Raw genomic sequence first — 22,201 nt, forward strand, 5'->3', positions numbered from 1 at the left:
AGGGTTTTAGTTGCTCATTCAAGCGATTTATTTAATAAATGTGTTTCCATCATAGTTTGTGTGCATGTCTTCTTTTTTAATACAACAATTCTCGTGATGCGATAGGTCTGCTGGTTAATCCAGTTATTTTGATTAAAAGACAAATATTTACTTTTTTTGTGAGTGACTTAACTTGCACAGGTAAATTGATCACCACAACGCTAATGTGCACTAACAAAGTAAATAGGGTCAATTTTGATTTCTTTCCAATTTTTAAGTAAAAAATAAAAGGGAGTAAATCAATGCAGTGAGGCTTGCATGTACTGTGTTGGATCTCTATCTGACGTGTACATCAATACCTGTGCTGTAATCACACACACACACACACACACACACACACACACACACACACACACACACACACACGCGTCACATAACACGTAGTGTCAATCACACAGTAAAGGGCATGATTTAACAGAGTTGAGAAAATGCAGGTTCAAAGTTCAATTCATGAAAAGCTCTATTACAGCACAGGAAGTTTCTGTTCCAATTCATTAATAAAAGCATGAAAATTAGACTAATAGAAATTGTTCAAAAGCAACTAATATAATGTTTGGATTGCAAGAACAAGCCACGTCCAGTTGTCTTCAACTAAATTATACAAAAAACTAGATAAAAAAATATCCATTTCAGAAGTCAGCACCGTTTCCCTTTTATCAAAACATAAAAAAACAAGTATTTCATTTCTTGGCCTTGAGTTGAACAAAGCATGTCGAGTCAGGATCAGTTAGAGGTTTAAAAGCAATTAAATCAGATTTAATCAATAAATATCATCTACTGAAGTTCAATGATTATGATAATACATAACACAGTCAGAAATAGGCATTTGATGAGTACCAAATGACTTGATCCATTTTACTTGAATTATATTTATTATACAATGCATATAATAGCTTGGCTTATGATAAGAAGTCTACTGTCAACTTTTCCAGAATAACCACTTATAAGAGTAAAATAAACATTTTGTATAGAGATAAAATTAAGCTTATTTTTGGAAACCTTGTGATTTTTGTATTGAAACAGCTTCATTTAAAATGTTTTTGAAAGGATTCATGCAAAAGAACAGCGTTTATTTGAAATAGAATCTTTTGTAACATTATAAACTGTGATTTTTTATTAATTTTATGGTAGTTCTACTGGTATATTTTTCATAATCTTTATGCAAATATTAATTCTTAGATTTGATTGGCTCATAATATTCAACCTTGAACTCTCTACATGATACATGATATGTGTGAAAATATCAGCTTTGGGTGAACAGCTCCGTTTCAGACAACTGTACTATTATAAATCACCGGAACACGTGACACTAAAACCCTGAAACCAGTTTAACATCTTGGAATAAAAGAACAGAAAGCTCTTCAAAGCATCTAATAATATCAGGTGTTCAACTGCAGCTCTAGTGCAAGAATGAACAATAAGCCTGTTAGATTGAGAAGGGATCGAGTACAAATGCTGACAAGAGAAATGAACTCTGAGATAAGCGGGTCTTGCGCAGCACAACACCGCTCATGCTAGCTGTCCTCTCTCAGAGCTAACAGACACATGATGAACAACAGTAACCGGAGTAACGGAGGAAATCATGCACGCACAAAGACAGAAATAGAGGGGAGAAAAGAGGCTTAAGATGAAGAGAATCAAAGTCCAATATAACAAGAGGTTTTCAAACTGGGGTCCGTGGAAAAGTTTAGAGGAAAATAAAAAACAAATGAATAAATTTGATTAAAATAAAGAAATTATAATACATCTAGTATTATTATAAGTAGAAGAAAAATATTGCAATGTTGCATAATAGAAAGTAAATATTTTCATCAGGGATGCACCAATATAAAAATTTTGGCGGATATCGATAACCGATAATTCTTTACATTTGAAACCCGATATATCGGCTGATAAATCCAAATCCAATTTTTATGTAATGTTGGAGACCCTGATTAAATTATTCACAATCACAATGATTAGATTATGTCCCAATCACACAATTATAACAAACTCATTATATTTTTATGTAGCCGATATGCGCTGCACACGTCGCACTGAACTCTATTTTCCTTTTCAAAATGATTCATATTTCAAGCAGCTCAAAACCATCATGTCAATCTGAAGTGTCTCAGCTGAAGGAAATAATACATTATTTATAACTATTATTTAATATATCAGCCTAATTTTCTTATCGGCCCAACAACAACAACAACATTAAAAAAAGAACATATCGACCGATACCGATATGGTGGCCGATATATCGTGCATTCCTAATTTTCCTTATCACATGTCTTTTTACAGTATAAATTGGGTCTTTATACAAAAATAGCTGCATTTAAAAATGTTGAATTTAAACTAAACATCTAAACTCTTGTGATCCATTGAAACAGAAGCGCCGGTGTGTGTGTGTCTGCGTACCTGCTGATCCGGGGCAGGGAGTGTGTGATGGCGGGCAGGCGGTTGGAGACGGAGTAATGCACGAGCAGGAGAACGGAGAGAGACACGAGCACAGCAGAGTTGATGACCACCGCCCCCCCCACGAAGCCAAAGACGAACAGCAGCATGAAACCCGGACTCATGTCTGAACACACACGCTACGGGCCCGCCGGCCCCCGATACGCCACAGCAATCCCATCAACACGAGAATCTGTGTGTGTGTGAGCTTTGCAGCCTCGCACTGCTGTGCTGTGACATCATCCACTCCACACACACAAACACACACACACACGCGCGCGCAACCGGCTTTGCAGCAGCTGCCGTCCCTAGCGTGTTGTTTTCCCTTTGCGCCGCTGATTAATGAACCTGCGCGCTAATTCTCTATGCATCACACAGCCGATTGGTTGTGGGAACTGATGTGTGTATGCAGATCAAGCAGGGTTATTTAACCATTAAAAAAACTGTGGAGTAAAATTAAAACTTATTTTATTTCAGCTAGTTGACATAACACTTCTCATTTGTGTATTAAAATAAAAAAATTAAAACTGAATAAAATAATACTATTAAATTAATAAAAAATATATTTTCATTTCTTGAAATAAAATAAACTTTAACTGAAATAAAATAAAAACTTTATTTCAGCTAGTAACCAAAGCAACATTTCTCATTTTCATTAACTTGATGTACTAAAATAAAATAAAAAACTGAAATAAAATTAGTAAAACCTATAGACATCACAAAAAAATAATAACTGATAAAAAAACCTACTAAAACTTTAATGAAGATGCAAAGTACAAAAACAAATTAATTCAAATTATTAATAAACCGTACAATTTTGTGTCTGCGCATGTCTCAAACATGCACAGTAAGATTCAATATAATAAATATTAATAATAAGAAACATTTATGATTATTATCAGTGTTGAAAACATTGAGAATTATGAAGGAAACTGATACATTTTATTTCTCAGGATTCTTTGATGATTAGAAAGTTTAAAAGAACAGTATTTGTTTGAAATAAAATCTTTTGTAACATTATAAATGTCCTTACTGTTACTTTTTGAGCAATTTAATGCTTCCTTGCTGAATAAAAGTGTTCATTTCTAAAAATAAAAAAAAAATAAAAAAAATTCTTACTGACCCAACATTTTTAATGCCAGTGAATGTTGTAGTAAACTGACTAAATCTTTTTTCTTATGCACCAGTAGTAGAGCTGCATGATAATGGTTAAACTGATAATCACCTTTATTTTGCTCAAAATTATGAATCACGATTATTCTCATTTGAGGAATTACAGAGAAAGAGAAGATGCTTGTATATAAATTGCATAATTATCAAAAGTGGTAATGTAATAGTTCTGTAATGTAATAGCCCGTAGGGGGCAAGTCAATACAAAATGCATGGTTTATATTGTGATGCGTCTTCACATTAGATCTTCCAAACGACAATTCGGTTGCAAATGAGACAAACTACAGATCCGGATCACTCAGCAAATTCATTCTGCAAAGAACAATAATGATAGCAGGGTTCCCACACCTCGGTCAACTTCAAATTCAAGGACCTTTCAAGGACTTTCCAGGTCCAATATCCTGAAATTCAAGAACTTAATGCAGGGACACATGTGTTGTGTCCAACAACAAACGTTGAGGTTCCATCGAAGTAGTTTAGTGCGCTTGAACGTCATGGCAACGTATAACACAAAGCACCTCACGCGGGAGATATTTAACGTAGCGTAGCGCAGCGCGTGACTAACGTAAATCAAGCTAGCTAATGTGCATAGGCCACGAAGTGTGAAATAACACATTAGCGGAGCGGACGGAACAATGTGGATTTTTTTCCAGAAAACTTCTTGCACAAGATAAATTCAAGCACTCTCAAGGTCCTGTATCCATGCCTGTTTATTTTCAAAAACTTTACAGGGCCTTGATTTTTTCTCTCTCTCCAGATTCACAAACTTTCAAGGATTTCAAGGACCCGTGGGAACCCTGTGATAGACACTGAAAACTGTCAGTCGTTCTCAACTGATTCACATCATGAAAACCGGTAAAACCTTAAACTTCAAAAGATAGAATAGTGAAACTCCTCATTTACAATTATTCCAAACTATTGTTCATTTAATTCTGCAAACACAATCCCAAACAATAAAGGTGGAGATCCATGTTTTGATTTTTTTACAAATAAATCGCTGAAGGTTTGATTGGCAGATTTACACACACAAACAGCACAAGTGTATGGGGTTATGATTGTTGCATTATTCCAAATAAATAGATTGAGATTCACAAAAAAATGTAAAGAGATTCACAAAAATCTGCAAAGAGATTCACAAAAATCTATCAAAGTCACAAATAAATAGAACTAAGAAAAAAAAAAAAAATTTGGTTGTAACGAGAACGTGCTACGATTGGTCAGCTCAATGTGGCTGTTATCTGATTGGCTTAGGTAAACGGTGGGTGGAGTCACTTATTTGTGGATTTGTCTGCAAGTCTACGCTAGAAGCGTTTCAAAATCCATAGATGCGTGAGGAGATTTACAAATGCGTGCAGTGATCTACAAATGCACAGAAAGCGGTTCACAAATAAATGCCAGGCAGAGTTGTGTTTGTACCATAAAACACATTTGTAATTTTTTTATTTATTTGCAAATCTCATTTAATTTATTTGTGAGTTTGATAATTTGTTGTGAATCTCTTTACAAATGATTCTCAATCTATTTATTTGGAAGTAATGCAACAATCATAACCCAATACATGTGGCTTGTGAAGAAACAGACTGTATGAGAATTTGATGAAAGTAGAATATGGCTAAACTCCAGTGCATGTTTGTTTAGATCATCAGTGCTTTTCCCTCAGTGTTGTAGAGCGAGCGCAGGGTCGCCAGATTACACAGATTAAGTAAAACACCGGGCAGAAGAACTCTTTTTAGGGGATTTAAGCCATTTACATCTGGCAACTACAAATTACCAGACGATTCTCTCTCTCAATCCCTCTATCACACACACACACACACACACACACACACACACACACACACACACACACACACACACACACACACACACACACACACACACACGACCTACATTAGGAGATGCTCACAGCGGTTGCATGTGGGAGACCTTACATGGGTTATTTAAGTGCAGAATCAAAGCAGATTGATGGGGAACAGAAATGGAATTGCCATAAATATTAAAGGGATAGTTCACCCAAAAATGTAAATTCTGTCAGTAATTCCTCTCCCTCATGTTGTTCAACCCCGTAAGACCTTCGTTCATCTTCAGAACACGAATTAAGATATTTGGGATTAAATCTGAGAGCTGGATCACTCCTCCATAGGCTTCTAAGGGATTGAAACTTGTTCCCCGAAGAGTTATTAATAAAGACATCGTTAAAATAGTCCAAGTGACTACAGTGGCTCAATCTTAAGTTTATCAAGCGACGAGAATACTTTTTGTGCGCAAAAATAACGACTTTATTTAAACTATTGATTTCCTTCTCTGTGGGCGTCGAGTGAGTTCACTAGTGTAACAGCGCAGCGCTTCTGTGTTGTACGTCACACGCATCACACACATGACCAGCGTCGGCCAATAGTGAGCCTACGTGTGACGTACAACACAGAAGTGCTGCGCTGTTACACCTAGGATGGTGAGTAAATTATGGGATAATTATAATTTATGGGTGAAATAACCCTTTAACTACATCATGATATAAATATGAGACAAAAACTCAAACGGGCATATTTGCCCTAATATCTTCCATTTTCACCAACCAACTGTATGAAATACAAGATTACCTATGTACGTCTGGGGCGAGTGCGTTAAACATTTTGTGTGTGTGTGTGTGTGTGTTCAAGTTTGCGTGTGCGCATGTCTGTGTGCGTGTGTATCAGCCGTAATGCACATATCAAAATAACAGTCAAAAGTTTTTGTTTTCAATATTCAAAATGTATAATTTAACTGCAAAGGAGTGGAAATATATGTTAAAATACTCCATTTAATGTCAAAGAACTAATATCATACATGTGAAAATGCCTGAGAATTGAACAAATAGTGTGTGTTTATGGCAGGTTTTCTACACAAGACTCCTTCACCTACAGCAAATCAGGCAATATTTATTGGCATCAACACCCCAAAATGAGTACAAAACAAGTGTATTTCATTCAGCAAATATGACACAGGCCGCTGTTATAGCTTGCTCTGCACAAACAGAAGCTGGTTATGGGACTTGTTTTGAGCCGTGTAAGTTATAAATATAATATATTAAAGATGAAATGCCGTGTATTCTCACCTGATTCGGCTCTGATTGCCTGTGTCTGTCGCCTCCCCCGTTTGCTGCTGGTATTTGGTTCGCTCCAAGTGCTCCATGTAACTGTGGATCATCTGTAAACCCAAACACACATTACTGTTTGACGACACATGCAAAGGGATCTTAAACACACATGCACATGTTTCTTACCTCTGTGTGTCTCTGATGGAGGGCATTGTACTCTTTCTTCAGCTCGGCTTCCCGCTCTTCTAATCGTCCAACTAAAAACAGAGGAATTTTTACTTCTATTTGTACATGTTTAAATTCAGGTCTACTGTGATTTTAGCTTCAGAGGGAGAGGCTTTTCTGTACGGATCTGACACGCTGTAGTAACACCACACCGCCAGAAGGGGGCCGTACAGACACACTAATGAAACCGTGTCTCCCATTAACTACAGTAAATCTCTCATTATAATGTGTTATAACACTAAAACATTAAAACCCACACCTGTGATATATACACCACAACAATATAGAAGGAAAAGTTCACACATACATGAAATGGTGATATTAACATTGTTTTGAAACAGTGAGAAAATTCCCATGTGACTTGATGACTGTGGATTAAAATGAGCAGAAGTTCTTGTGGACTAGCATCAAATATTCATTAATGGGTTTTAAATTTGACTATCAAGCCTCATGAAAAATGTCTTTGACTAGTTTCAGGATCCTCGTCTCACATCTTCCGTCTCTAATGTACTTAGTGTTGATAGTGTAAGATGAATCAGCAGTATGAATCAGTTTGATTCTGTATCAGTGAATCGATTCAGAAATTTGATTAAAAAATGTGTTCATGTCATAACTAAATAATGTTCACTGTAGTTCCTAACACATTTTTCTAGAATTAAAATGTTTTATGTTCCATTTCTTGATATATACACGGCTGGTTATGGTATGATTGTTAATGTTTTTGAAAGAAGTCTTTTCTACTCAGAAAAGCTGCATTTAATCTATCAAAAATACATTAAAATCGTGAAATATTATTAGAATGTAAATCAGCTGTTTTCTATGTGAATATATAGTAAAGTGTAATTTATTCCTGTGATCAAAGCTGAATTTTCAGCATCATTACTCCAGTCTTCAGTGTCACATGATCCTTCAGAAATCAGTATAATATGATGATTTAATGCTCAAGAAACATTTATGATTATTATCAGTGTTGAAAACAGCTTCATATTTCTGTGGAAACTGATACATTTTAATTTTTCAGGATTCTTTGATGAATAGAAAGTTGAAAAGAACAGCATTTATTTTAAATGGAATCTTCTTTAACATTATAAAGTCTTTACTGACACTTTATCAATTTCATGAATCCTTGATGGAAAAAAAAACTTTGACCCCCAAACTTTTGAAAGGTAGTGTATCTGCATATTAAGCAAAAATAATTCAATTTAATTCTTCCCAGTTTTCACTGACAACAGTGCTGAAAACATGCCTTGATTATTGGATCTACATTTTTAGTTGCATTAAACATTTTCAATCTACATGGCAACAAAAGCAGTTTTGATCATAATTATGGTTCCTGGAGAAGTGGTATAATAAAATAAAAATAATAATAATAATAATAATTCAAAAGAAATTGTACAAATGTTGACATTAGAAAGGCTTTGTAAGGTTGATTTGCTATAAATCTTGCCATTTTAAAGTTAGCTATGGGAACTTAGTAAGTAAATGAAAGTGTGTGTCCATGAAAGTTCATCATAGACACTTCTCCAGTATATCAGACTGTAAAATCCTCTGACTCGGTTCACATTTATGGTTACAGAAGGGAAATAGAACATTATTTCCGTTAACCACAAAATGAGAAGTTCCTGCACAAACACAATTGATTGAACCAGAATGTAGAAAAGCAGGGAACAGTTTTTAATCCTCATTCAGGACACTGAAACAGTAGATGTGTGTGTCACCTGACAGGAGGCTGGCAGTAAAACACGGTCACACACACATCATGTGGCCGAGTTCAGCAGCCCTTAATCTGTAATCCAGGTCAGCCGTTCTCAGTCAGACACTGTGTGTGTGTGTGTGTGTGTGTGAAGCAGGCCCCATCAAATCAGTTTCATTTTTTCCAAAATTCCCAAATTTTTCTGGATTCCATATTTCCCCCCCCCCCCCCCCGTTTAAATTTTATGGACTCCCATTTTAAGGGATAAATTAAATTTTAGTAATCAGAAAGCATGTCTAATTAATTGAAATCATGAAACTTTGATAATTTAATAATTATTTATTAAAAGCTTTTTTATATACAAAATTCTTTTTTCTCTTTTCTGGATTCCATTTCAATGGTTTAATTAGACTATAATATTCAATGATTTAACAATTAATGATTTAGGAATCAATTCTATGATTAATTTTTTTCAGAAATTCTGTGTTGTGTATTTGAATTTTTGGCAATCAAATGAAATTAAACATTTTTGGCAAGCAAAGTGGTGGTACAACTGAGCTTTACTGTTAAAACTATTGCTTAAAATATAATGTTAATTAATAATAATTTTATTATCATTAAGTATATTGAAATTGAGACGTAGCTAACTTCTATAGTGGTCATAATTTCTTCAGTTGAATGATGATTCAAGAACGGCGATTCCCAATTTCTTCTGCAAAAATTCTGCCCTCTAAATCAAGAGGAGAAACAACATAATTAACTTCATTCACCCAGACGGTCCCAGCATGCTATCAGAAAGACATGATCCTTCGTGTCTTAGGCCGTGTGTCCACCAAAGCATTTTTACAATTGTTTTCAATTGGAGCGCTGCGTTTTTTTAAACGCCATGAAGCGCCCGGCGCTTTATACAGGTCGCGAGAGTTGAAGAATGATCAACTTTGTGTAAAACGCAGCGTTCATCACTGTCACTCTTTACCCAGCCGTCCAATCACAGTGGAGGAGGGGCGGGACTAATACCACACCGACCAACCGCCACATTCTGCTTGTTCAACGTCAACAGAGGACAACAAGCATAATAACGGAACAAAATAATTTAAAACAAGAGCCAGTGAAAATACGTTACATTGTATCGACATATTAATATAAAATGAACACAGAAACAAAATGTGTGAAACCAGATACTAGTTACACTTTCGAGGATATTCCGTATCATAACAAGCAAAGCGTCTCAACTGGAAAAAATGCTGCGCTGCCAAAACGCTCTGAAGCGCCACAGCTAGGCATTTTCAGCTGGCTAAAAACGCTTTGGTGGACACGCGACCTTAAGCCCCGTTCACACTACAAGCGACTTTGTCGCTGCATGTCGCCAGTGGCTGGCGATGAGGTCACTAGTGGGCGTTCCCACTACTGGTTGCCTTTATGAATGCCATCCAATGACAGCGAATCAGTTTTCTTGCCGCTCCACTCCTATTGGTTGTCACTCCCGAAAGTCGCTCTTCATTTGCATAAAGTTAAACAGATTTCAACTTTGTCGTGTCGCCAGACACGCCCCATCCGGTCGCCAACGGTCGCTGTTGCGCGTGTCGCCGGAAATCGTCCGCTCCACATTTGAAATGAATGGTATCGTGGTCGCTTTGTCGCTTGTAGTGTGAACGGGGCTTTAAGCTGCACTTAAGTCATGCAAAACAAGACCGGCACAGTTTCCAAGATCAGCTTCATAGTTTCAAGGTTAGGAAATGTTCAAGGTTATAAAATGTAAATTTGCTGGAGCGCAGAGGGAAAGCGTGTGACGTACTCTGATCCGCGTAGTTCTTGGTCTTGAGCTCCATCTGTCTGGTCTGAGCCTCCAGAAGCTGCACACGGCTCTGTAGATCCTTCTTGTCTTGCTCTTGCGAGTCCTCACACTCGATATATCTCTGGAGGAGACAGAGAGAGATTTTACACACACCGACATATTCTACAGGTACAGTTTTAGTTTGATGTTTTTTCATACGCAAAGTTTCTGCATTTATTTGCTCAAAAATACAGTTAAAACCCGTAATATGGTGAAATATTATCTATGTGAATATATAGTAAAGTGTAATTTATTCCTGTGATCAAAGCTGAATTTTCAGCATCATTACGCCAGTCTTCAGTGTCACATGATCCTTCAGAAATCACTATAATATGATGATTTGATGCTCAAGAAACATTTATGATTATTATCAATGTTGAAAACAGTTGTGCTGCTTCATATTTTTGTGAAAACCGTGATGCATTTTATTTTTCAGGATTCACTGATTAAGAACAAAGAACAAATCAAAAGCATTTATTTGAAATAGATTTTTTTTAACATTATAAAATGTCTTTACTGTCAATTAAAGCATCCTTGCTGAATAAAAGATATAATTTATTTTTTAATTGTTTTGTAAATCATTTTTAATGTGCATTTAAGAAGGAAAAACAGCCAATTATCTGTGATTTTTTCCATCACTTGAAGCCTTTATTCAGCATTTTTGGATGACGACACAAGTATATCTCACATGTGGCGATCAGACACACAGCAGGGTCAGGGCTCTCGGTTACTCTGGAGTAAATAAAAGTGCAAAACACAAGGTCATCAACACGGCAGTCCGAGTGGGTCATTTCCATGATGGTGTAAAGCCATTTAACTCCAGAGACCGACAGCAAGAATCCCGACAGCTGCTGATCAGTCACTCATTCCTGCTTCACTCTCTCATACACTAAAGATGAACGAGCCAATGATGGGCGAGTCAGTGTGTTATTTCTCCACACACACACACACTTAGATGTCACCCAAGCCCTGAAGCAACATGAATGAGCGCAATGGACCACGACACTAAGAGCTGCGGTGTGTTTCTCATGTGCATGTATAGATGAGTGCAAATCAACAGGCACGTCACATTATTAAAGGTGCACCAAGTAGTTTTTCATATAAATAATGAAATTCATAATAATGGGAGACAAATATGCATGCAAATATGTTGTATATGCAATTGCATGAATAACTGAAAATGACCAAGAAAAATAATATACAACCAGACAAATTACTGCAATGTTAGGTAAACAAATGATGAAATGGTAGTTCATAATGATTCATCTTAGAAATCAATGACACGTGTTTTTTTTTCTTTTCCAACGCCAGTTTCTATGGCTATGTTCATGGCTTATGGTTTAGTTCAACAAAAATAAAGCTGATGCATATGAATGCAAACATGGTGTATATATAATTGCATGATTAACAAGAAAAATAATTTTACAAATCACACAAATTACTGCAATGATGATTCCTCCAAGATATCAAATGACATTTGTTTCTTTTTCCTTTTTTAATGCCATGACAGTTTCTACGGCGAGTAGGGAGAGATTTTACGGAGAGTCAGGTTTAGTTATACAAAAATATAACCAAATAAGAAATCTTAAGACTTAAATTTGGATTTACTTGGTTAAAACCTTTTCAAAAGTATCTACAGAATAAAACAATTCCTCAATGTGTCGAAGTATTATTTATAGTCTAGTAAAATGTTAAAAGAGTGGATTCTGACAAGATGAACACTTTTGAAAATTTCCAGATATAGATCTATCTGTGTATGACTGTTGTGGGAACATATATCTTATGGCCAGATATTGCTGGTGATTGTCTTTTGGATGATATTTTGATTTTAGTTTTTTTGCTAAAATCCAGGTGGATTTTGGCCCTTTGAGGAATTCTACAAAAAATGTGTCTGTTCTAAAATGTTTAAAGTCCCTCTGTGGTGAAAATCCAGCTTTTAATGTTGTTTATAGAGGGTATGCACGTGACGTCACCGTTGGCCGGAGTGACTGCAGTTACGCCCACAAGTGGCAAAAAGACTGAGCGGCAGCATTGGTTTTCAGTGTGAATGCTGCGAAAAAACACACAAAATGTGTCTAAAACGGGAAAGAGCTTTGAGACTGACTGTACAACTAGATTTGACAAGAAATATGAGGTATATTTTTACAGACTACCTAAAGCTACAGAACAGAGAAGCAAATAGATCGCTGCAATTCATAGAAACAACTGGACTCCAGGCAGCGAAAGGTGGATTTGCAGTTATCATTTTTGTGTCAATATGCTGAATTTAGTTAGTCTGGGTTTCCCCATACTGCCTTACCGCAGCGCGATTCAATTCACGCTGAAAGGCAGTCTGGATACCATGGCCAGAATTTTCGCCTCATTTAGGGAACCAATCACAGAACGGGGAGGGAGCAGCTAGACGATGACGACATCTATGCGACACACGGAAACAGTTTGTTTATATCGATTTAACATGGCTGAAGACGCGAAGCTACTCTTTGATGCAGCCTTAGAACAATGTCTAAGTAGTTTAGAATGCAAGTTCATTTTGAAAAAAGAACAGCTTTCGGCGTTAAACCATTTCTTAAACAAGAATGATGTTTTTGCCCTGCTACCAACAGGCTTTGGAAAAAGTCTGATATATCAACTAGCCCCGTTAGTGGCTAAGGCAATGGGGCTTCGCGAGACCCCAGTCGTCATAGTTGTTTCGCCATTAATCGCCTTAATGGATGACCAGGTACAGGAGGCTGTTAAGCTTGGAATTCTGCCACTCAGCTGAGTCCTGATAAAGAAAATGCGATTAAAAATGGTCGATACCAACTTCTGTTCGGCAGTCCCGAGGCCTGGATGAGCGCAAAGGGGCAAGACATGTTAGCCACGGAGTTCTATAGAACCAACCTGATAGGCATCGTTGTAGATGAAGTCCATTTAACATATAAATGGTAAGTGGTATTTATTAATATCTTATTGTCATTATGTCTGTAGACTTCTTGTCTAATTTCTGTTGCTCTACATACGTCATCTGGTATAATCGAAACGATTGGCTATGAGCTACGTACAGGCATATTTTGATAGACATTCTTAGCACCCAATAAACTGCGACGGGCATTCTGAAACCACGCCTCAAATACGAGAAATTGCGCATGTGGTTCCCAGACCCAATTCTCAACGAGATTGGGTCTGGCGTTAGCCAAGCTAGAATTTAGTGGTAAAATCATTCTCTATATAATATATTGTTATATATTACAGTGACAACTCAATCAAATATTTACCACTGTATATTCTGTATAATTTGACATTTTTAAATAAACACTGACAAAAAACTATAGAAGTTTTAAGTCTAGACGATATGATGTATATAACATTGATATAAGTGATCACCTGGATTTAGACCTGCCTATATTGTATTTATATAAAGCGTTCACAGGCAAATTTGCTGTATGTATTTCCCCGGTGTCAAAATCAGGCACATATAAATGTCAGGAAACACGATTCCTGGCTGCATGTTAATATCCATGGATCACTGGATCTTTAGTAAGTTGTAAGGAACACTACATTGAGTCCAATCTTTAGTTTAAACTGATAATCGTTTGTTTTACTTGCGTTTTCGCAGTTTCCCCTATTAAATCCAGTCACGCAGCTGCTCTTCTGCCACTCAGTCCGGCTGAGGGGGCGTGTTCTGGCGGGAAAGTGACGTTAATGCATTCCCTCTATATGTCTATGTGGTGTTTTTAATATGCTTTAAGACAAACCATGTGTAAATTCATAAGTCGACAGCATTGCTGAGTACTTTCTCCTTAAAGCAGACTTTTTTTTTCACTAAAAGGAAATATTTTCACTAGCGAGGAAATAACGGCGCTGTTCTTGAAGCGGATCAACTTACAGTTTCACTATTAGGCCTCGTTTACACTGCAGGTCTTGATGCCCAATTTTGTTAACCGTCCGTTTACATGTTCTTTCAATTGTGACCCGTATCCGATTCATGCGTTTACACTTGACATGCTATCTGAAACGTCGCGCATGCTTAAATGTTGTTCTTGCACAGATGGCCGAACGCGAAATATGCTTGATGCTAGCTCTGCGATATATGCAAAGTTCTCCAAACATCATCATGATTTTGAGGAGGACGACGAAAAGGGCCATCATTGCAGCTGCACATGTGCTTCAGTTATTGTGTGCGAGAGAGATCTCAGGACTGCTGGGAACATACAACACGATTTCCATTTCTCGTGCCATTTATACGCCAAAAAAAGTTTTTGCGTGCATGATCCGCGCTGTAAACCCCTTGGGTAGCATTAGGGGTGTGGAGTGCGTGTGTATTACACGCCATAAGCACATCATATGCACGCAAAAACAATTTTTGGAGTAAATGGCACAATAATTTTTTTTTGTGCTATAGATACACACTTTCATGAGATCGTTGCGGGCGAAATTTTAGGATGAGCAAGCCAACCTTTGATATGTTGTCAACGTGTGTCAACACTCCTCTCCTACGACGACACAACGTTTCGTCAGGCCATCCGTCCCTTTGCAGACGCGCGTCGGGGTTGCTCTCCTCATAAAACCGCGGAGACGTAGCTAATGCCTTAGAAAATCTGATCTGCCCGTTTACGAGAGTCGCATTGGCACATATGATTTACATGTGATTTATTTCCACATATGAACGAGGCCTGAAACCGATCTCGAAATATCTGGATGCATGCGTTTTTCTCCTGTTTACACGGTCATAGAACACATCCGATCTGTGTCACATATGAGCAAAACATCGGAATTGGGTCACATTTCACTGACAGTGTAAACGAGGCCTTTACGACGCTGATGCTGAACACTTGAGAGACAGACTCTCTCGCTAATAACGCACTGCATTAATAACTGCTATCAGTGGCTCAAGCCTTTACTAGCTCTAAAATGATGTTTTGGAATTAGCAATGGAGGCTTGAGTAGATGCATAAGAAATTAGCCCTACACACAAGAGCGTTTTAACCCTCTGGGGTCCTTCGGTCCAAATGGACCCGATGCATTTAAATATATATTTTTTAAAAATCATAGCTTCATTGGAATGGTCTGAAATTTGGTGACTTTTTTGGTACTTGGTATATGAACATCCAAAAAAATTGGGGACAGGATTTGAATAATCTAAGTGGTTGTAAAAAAATTGTCACACTCAGGACCTTCGGGTCCAAATGGACCCGGATAGGAAATCAATGGCAAATTGGCAAAAATACCGAGTTTTTTTGTGCTTACAATCTACAAATCAGCCACGATCCAGAAAAAAAGTACACAACAGTGAAGGGGTGAATCTATAAAACATCAAGAGTGCAAAACAGACACATCCACACACACACACACAAACACACTTTTATACATAACCAAACCAATAAATTCAGATTACCTATGTGTTTTGCATTTTTAAAATGCTCAGTTTGTCCACCAGATGGCATCCATCTCATTTCAAAAATTGCTTTCATGAGGTCTAGGCTTGACTCTAAAATGAATTAATACAGCTTTAAAAAAAAAAAAAAAAAAAAAAAAATTCTATTATATTCAATGGGGGGCAAACTGGGGGGAAATGGGTCATATTTATTGCATAAATATTAATTATAAATCATAAAATTCTCAAAACACAAAAAAAAGAAAAGAAAAAATATTATAAAAAAACAAGTAAAAAAAAAAAATTATGATTTGCTTTTAATAAATATGAATCCCACCCTTCCGGCCCATTTGGACCCGAAGGTCCTGAGTGTGACTCTGAAATGAAGGACCCCGGACAAAACCTGACAAATGTCTCAAAAAAACAACATCTGAACAACGTTTTGAGGTGTGGTAACCAAGAGGAATAATTAACTCCGGGCCGTTGGAATTATTAAAGAATAATGCACACCCGAGGTGTGACCGCATTACCACATTAAATAAATAAAAACACCACAAACAGCAGTGTAAGCCAGATGAACGTAAGGTAATCTTGCCTTTATCACCCCTAAAAGTGTATTTGTCAGCCCAGGCTTTTAATTTGAATCAGACGCCTACGTGCGTCTGCAGCTCCCATGAGCCTCTACCTGATGATGTTATCAAGCAATTGCCTTAAACTTCACACAGAGAGAAGTGCATCTGTGTCGTGTATCTGCTGATAAAAGGAGGCTCCGGGACATCAGAGTCCTGACACACACGTGTGTGAGGGTCTTATGATCTCAGAGCCGCGGGTCAAAACTGTACATCAATGCTTCATCTCGGCCTGAACCCCTACAACATTAACATCATCACAGATGCAAGCTTTTAATACAATTCAATTCACATGTGTAGCGCTTTTCACAATACACGTCGTTCCAAAGCAGCTTTACAGAAAATGCATGAGTCCATATTACAATTTAGAGTGATCTTATCAGAGGAAAACTGTCTAAGTTATGCATTTCAGAGTAGATGCACAAAATCACAGTTAGCTAAAAATGTATTAATTTAAACAAATGTTATAATTTAAGGCAGAAACACTGAGCTCATTAAAGTAATGCCTACTTCCATTACTACAATGTTAATTTGTATTATTTAGTAAAATCCTTAATCAAACTACAATGTAATAAAATTTAATTGCATCACAGTTTCCACAAAAACATGAACCGTTTTCAACATTGATAATCATAAATGTTTCTTGAGGATCAAATCATCATTTTAGAATGATTTCTAATGAAAATTCAGCTTTGATCACAGGAATAAATTACACTTTATTGTATATTCACATAGAAAACAGCCATTTTAAGACTCATACCAACTTAAATTTTTGTGATAACTTCAAATTTGGAACCCAACTTGGTTATACATCTGACTTTATAGGAAATTTAAAGTAAAAAAATATTTTGTGAAATATATATTTTAATAAAATTGGTTAGTAAATTTGCTTTACACTAAACTTAAACGTCTATAACTTTATTACACTTTCATTTTTTGAAATGCTTTCACTTCAACAATACTCTGCTGAGTGTCTTCTTTAGAAAGAGAGAAAACTGCAAGCATTTTGCGGAAGAACATTGTTTTGGTTTTGCTTTATCTCTGCAGATGAATATGAGCCTTCACAATAGATAATGCTTTACAATGCACTCTGTTAGAGAGCTACATACGGCAATTTATCTGTTCAATAAAACACTTTACTCTCCTGTTGAGCAGGGCTCGACATATGCAATGGCCCGATGGCCCGGGGCCAGTAAAAGAGTATGTCGGGCTAGTTGATTGCGCAAAACAAACAGCAAACGTCATATACAGTGGCGCGAAGAGTGTCAATGTTACTTCAGGTTATTGATAACGTGTTAAAATGTCAAAGAACTACGAGGCTGATACGAGAAAGAGGACATTCCTAGTAGTATTTTTTTTAAACGATATGGAATGAGGCGATACCGTTTATATCGATACAGTAGTTTGATACGAGCAAATTACAATGTTGATTCTTGTTTTATTACAAGCTCGGTCTCGTTCTCTTTTACCCATTAGACTCTCCTCTTGAGAATCAGCAGTTTTAAACAAACACAGAACAGATTTAGCGGCTCCATGTCAAACTATCTCGCTTGTTGTAAACACACCACACACACTCCTCTATATACGGTTATGGCAAGACGCGCGCACACACACACACACACGAGCGAGTGACGCATGTACGCAATTTCCCATGAAAACCATCCCGTCAGGTCTAAAATATAAACACTTATAACAGGCTCACCAGAGAGAATCAGGGTAAGACAAAAACATGTTTTGGAAGAAGGACAGATGATGTATTGACTTATTATTTCAATTGTTAATTTTGAACAAAAAGTTACATAGTGTACCTTTTAGGGATGCACCGATATTAGCGCTGGGCGATATGGCAAAAAAAATATCACATCTCAGTAAGTATTTTTGGGTTAAATGACGATACGATATTTCTGTACTTTCTACGGTTTTCTATTTGGATAAAGAAATTCTGTATTTATTTTAAAAAAATATACATATATTTTACATCCTGCCCAATGATATCCTACAAACAATGTTGATATTGAAGGATATGGAAACAAATATAGTGAATATAAAGTAGGCTATGTAATATGTTATGCGCAAAAAGGTGGTTAAAAATCACATTACATTATAATCTAAAAACAAAAATAATGCTTTTGTTTTTAAATTGACTAAATTTTTTTTTTTTTAAATAAAAAATAATAATTATATTAGCTAGGGCTGAACGATTAATTGCATTTGCGATCATATCGCGATATGATGAAATGCGATTTTGTAACCGCAAAAGCTGCGATTACACTGGTCATGTGACACGCGAGAGAAAAGCAGTCTGCAAATCAAGCATCAACTTGGAACGCTACGCATAGGTCTGGCATACAGGAAAGAACAGTTTATTTTTTATGTATGTGATATTGTGTTATTTATTCTCTCTCCAACAATTCTGGATTGATTCAGATAATTTCAGAATCGAGTCTGAGCTTAGTTTTTAAACACACATGCGTGATGGCGCTACGTGTGCTTTAGAAACAACCGTATTCTGCTTGCTTCTAATTTCTCTCTCTCTCGCTCTCTCTCACACACACACACACACACGACACCGCTCGAACCTTCCGAAAAATTAGCTTTCATACAGTTCGGGGTTTAAGCGAATTACAAGGACAGTCGCGGGCTTCATTGCACAGGTTTTACCGCTTTGATGTTACTCTTGAAGTGCGCGGTTTGGCCGCCAGAATTTTCCTTACAAATGCTCCACAAAGGCATTTTTTATGTCTTTTGGAATGCAGTTGGCTTATATTAAAAATATGAAAATCACAGAGAAAGCTGCTTTCATTTTAAAATACTTACGCGCGCTTTGTGAAGAGTGCTCGTGCATGCGGCTGTGAGCGACTCATTGGGTAAATGTACTTGCATCTCAAAATGCTTTTGACGCGAAATTAATGTAAACACGGTCAGTTATATCTTAAACCAACAGGACAAACTACATTTACAATTTCAAAAGAGATATGTGCATTAGTGTGAATGCAGCTTATCGTATAGTGGGAAAATCACTCCAGCTCTTGAATGGAAAACGTTCAGACAGACTACTTTTAAATACTGAAAGCACTCTTTGTTTATGGCTTGTAATGTTTTTTTTTCTTCCTCTTTATTTACTAGCTTTTATATTTTGAAGCTATATTAGTTTATAGCCCATTTAAAATTCTTAACATGTAATTGGTTTAATTAAATGTGTTATATATTTAAAGTATGCATTTACACATGTAATTAAATACATATTTTAAGTGTTAAGATTAATTAATAAGAAAAAAATTAGATCGGATCATGAGCTGCCTAAAGATTCCCATCCCTACTGTACAATGATTTATTGCTCGTCTTTGTCGACTAATACAGAAGGTAAAGAACTTAAAGTAATCGCATATTAAATCGCAATCGCAATATTGGTTAAAAAAAAAATCGCAATTAGATTATTTTCCATAATCGTTCAGCCCTAATATTAGCCTGCATTTGATTACCCCATTATAATGGTCACTTTCATAAAAATATACTTGTAGGTTTCAAATTACACATATGGCACATTTATTGTCTCCAACAACAAATATTTTAGCAATATGTATATATTATTCAGAATTATTGCACTACTGAGGAAAGCACCACATCTCAAACGCATTAAACAGCGCAAGGAATCTGTTAGTCAGCAACAGTATCTGTCAGATCATTTGCTTGAAACTTGTTAACTATATCTTACCAGTTATTTTGAAGCGTTTAATATAAGCTTGTGTCATGTTTAGGACAAATCGTACTTTCACTGCAGCAGCTCATACTGCGCCCTCCGCTATTTTTCAGATGTGCTCGTATCAAAGTACTCTATCGATATAAACAGTATTGCCTCATTCCATATAGTTTAAAAAAAAAATATATCGATATCGTACAAACTCGATATACCGCCCAGATATGAAAATGTTGGCCGATACCATAACTATTTATATTTGAAAGCCGATAACCGATATATTGGCTGATGAATTTAAATCCAAAATTTTTATATAAATTTTGAGAACCTGATTACAGCAAGTCTCATGATGTCCCAATCACACAATTATAATGTTCTCATTTTAATGTTATGTAGAGTATATGACAGATTTGCACTGCAGAAGTTACACTTAAACTCTAATTTTCCTTTTTTAAAGTGATTCCAATAATATTACAAGTAATTCATAACCATCATGTTGAACAGTGCGCATCTGAAGTGTCTCAGCTGAAGGAAATAATACATTATTTATCAGCTTTAATATATCAACCAGATTTTCTTATCAGGTCAATAAAAATAACATTAAAAATGATCATATATCGGCCAATACCGATATGGGGGCCGATATATCGTGCATCCCTAGTACCATTAAACTGTAATAATATTTCACAATTGCTATTGTATTTTGTCCCAATAATTGCAGCCAAACAAACTTCATTCAGAAACATTTAAAAAAATCTTAACTACCACAAATTTTTAGTTAATTAAAGCCAATTATTGTATTTACACCACCTCTAAAGTCATAAAACTCTATGTAAACTCCTTTTGCAAGAACAATTTCAATACGGAAATTCTCTAATCACTCTGTCTCCTATAACAAGTAGCAAGCAAATTTTATTTATATAGCACTTTTCCAAACAAATCAATGGAGTTCAAAGTGCTGTACAAGCACAAAAATTTAAAGAAAATACAAATACAGGTAAAATACAAAAATAAAATAATAATGTATAAATATTTATTAAAATAATAAAACAACATTAAATTACAAACATTATGTAATATTATAGGAAGGCCAGACTAAAGTGATATGTTTTTAATTTAGACTTAAAACTATTTATATTTTCAGCACGTCTTACTTCTTCTGGAAGGATATTCCAGAGACGAGGAGCGTAGCGACTAAAAGCAGCATTACCAGATCTTTTAGTTCTACTGTGTGATACTAGGGCAACACAATTAATCGAATTTCTAATCGCGATTACGATTACGGATGCCACGATTAGGTAATCGTTCAAAGCTGCGATTACAAAAGAAAATCCACTCTGTGTGTGTGTGTTTAGAGCATAATTATGTTATGAGAGGCTACTTCAGAAAACCCAGCACAATATGACATACCAGGCAGTGACGTAAGTATACGCTGAAATAAAATGACTTTAATCTCAGAAAAACGGACTTTACTGTCCTGTCAGCCGCTATACTGTGCTCGTAGCGCGCACTCTTCAATTGCACGCGCAAATGCGGCGGCGCACGCTGTGTATCGCTTCACTGTATGAAGTGCAAAAGAAACTACGAGCATGCAACGTCGTCACAATGTAAATTATTCAGTCACGAAATAAAGGTAAAATACCAATAAATCACGTGTTAGCTGAGAAGGATTTGTATGCAGGTGTGATTTTCATTCTATTCACCAGGAGCGGTTTCATTAACAGTTCTTGTTAGTATTGTGTATTCACCATGGGGTGTCGTTTCCATAACCCCAAAATGCCACTTTATTTTCACTTTGTGTTATTTTTTATATTGTTAAATGACTGTGGTGGCTCATATCAACATTGTATTAACAAAAACTAGTTTGGAACTGGTATTTAATTGCTTTAGCATAGTCCTAATGTTTATCTTTACTATGAGTCAATTTATGTGTATGTTAAGTAAAGGGGGACAGTACTTGTGTGTGTGTTAACAATTTTTGTGTAAACATGTATTATAATATGCCTTTATATATATTCAATGTAAATTGTGATAATCGTAACTAATAAT

At 36.2% G+C, this 22,201-nt stretch overlaps 1 protein-coding gene across 2 annotated transcripts in view; it reads right to left on the bottom strand.

Annotated features, from left to right (window-relative positions):
- The window catches only part of spag9b (sperm associated antigen 9b), a 106,865-nt gene that overhangs the window by 66,387 nt on the left and 18,277 nt on the right, over positions 1 to 22,201 (bottom strand). For both annotated transcript variants that reach the window (XM_077245947.1, XM_077245938.1), the window contains exons 2-4: positions 10,435 to 10,555; positions 6,908 to 6,978; positions 6,740 to 6,831 (exon numbers count right to left, since the gene is read on the bottom strand). In XM_077245947.1, the coding sequence (XP_077102062.1) occupies positions 6,740 to 6,831; positions 6,908 to 6,978; positions 10,435 to 10,555 (284 nt within the window). The remainder of the gene's footprint in view (positions 1 to 6,739; positions 6,832 to 6,907; positions 6,979 to 10,434; positions 10,556 to 22,201) is intronic.

The sequence above is a fragment of the Siphateles boraxobius genome, unplaced genomic scaffold, assembly GCF_051911475.1.
Source record: "Siphateles boraxobius isolate OS27281-9 unplaced genomic scaffold, OSU_SipBor_1 103, whole genome shotgun sequence".
In the NCBI taxonomy this organism is placed as follows: Eukaryota; Metazoa; Chordata; class Actinopteri; order Cypriniformes; family Leuciscidae; genus Siphateles; species Siphateles boraxobius.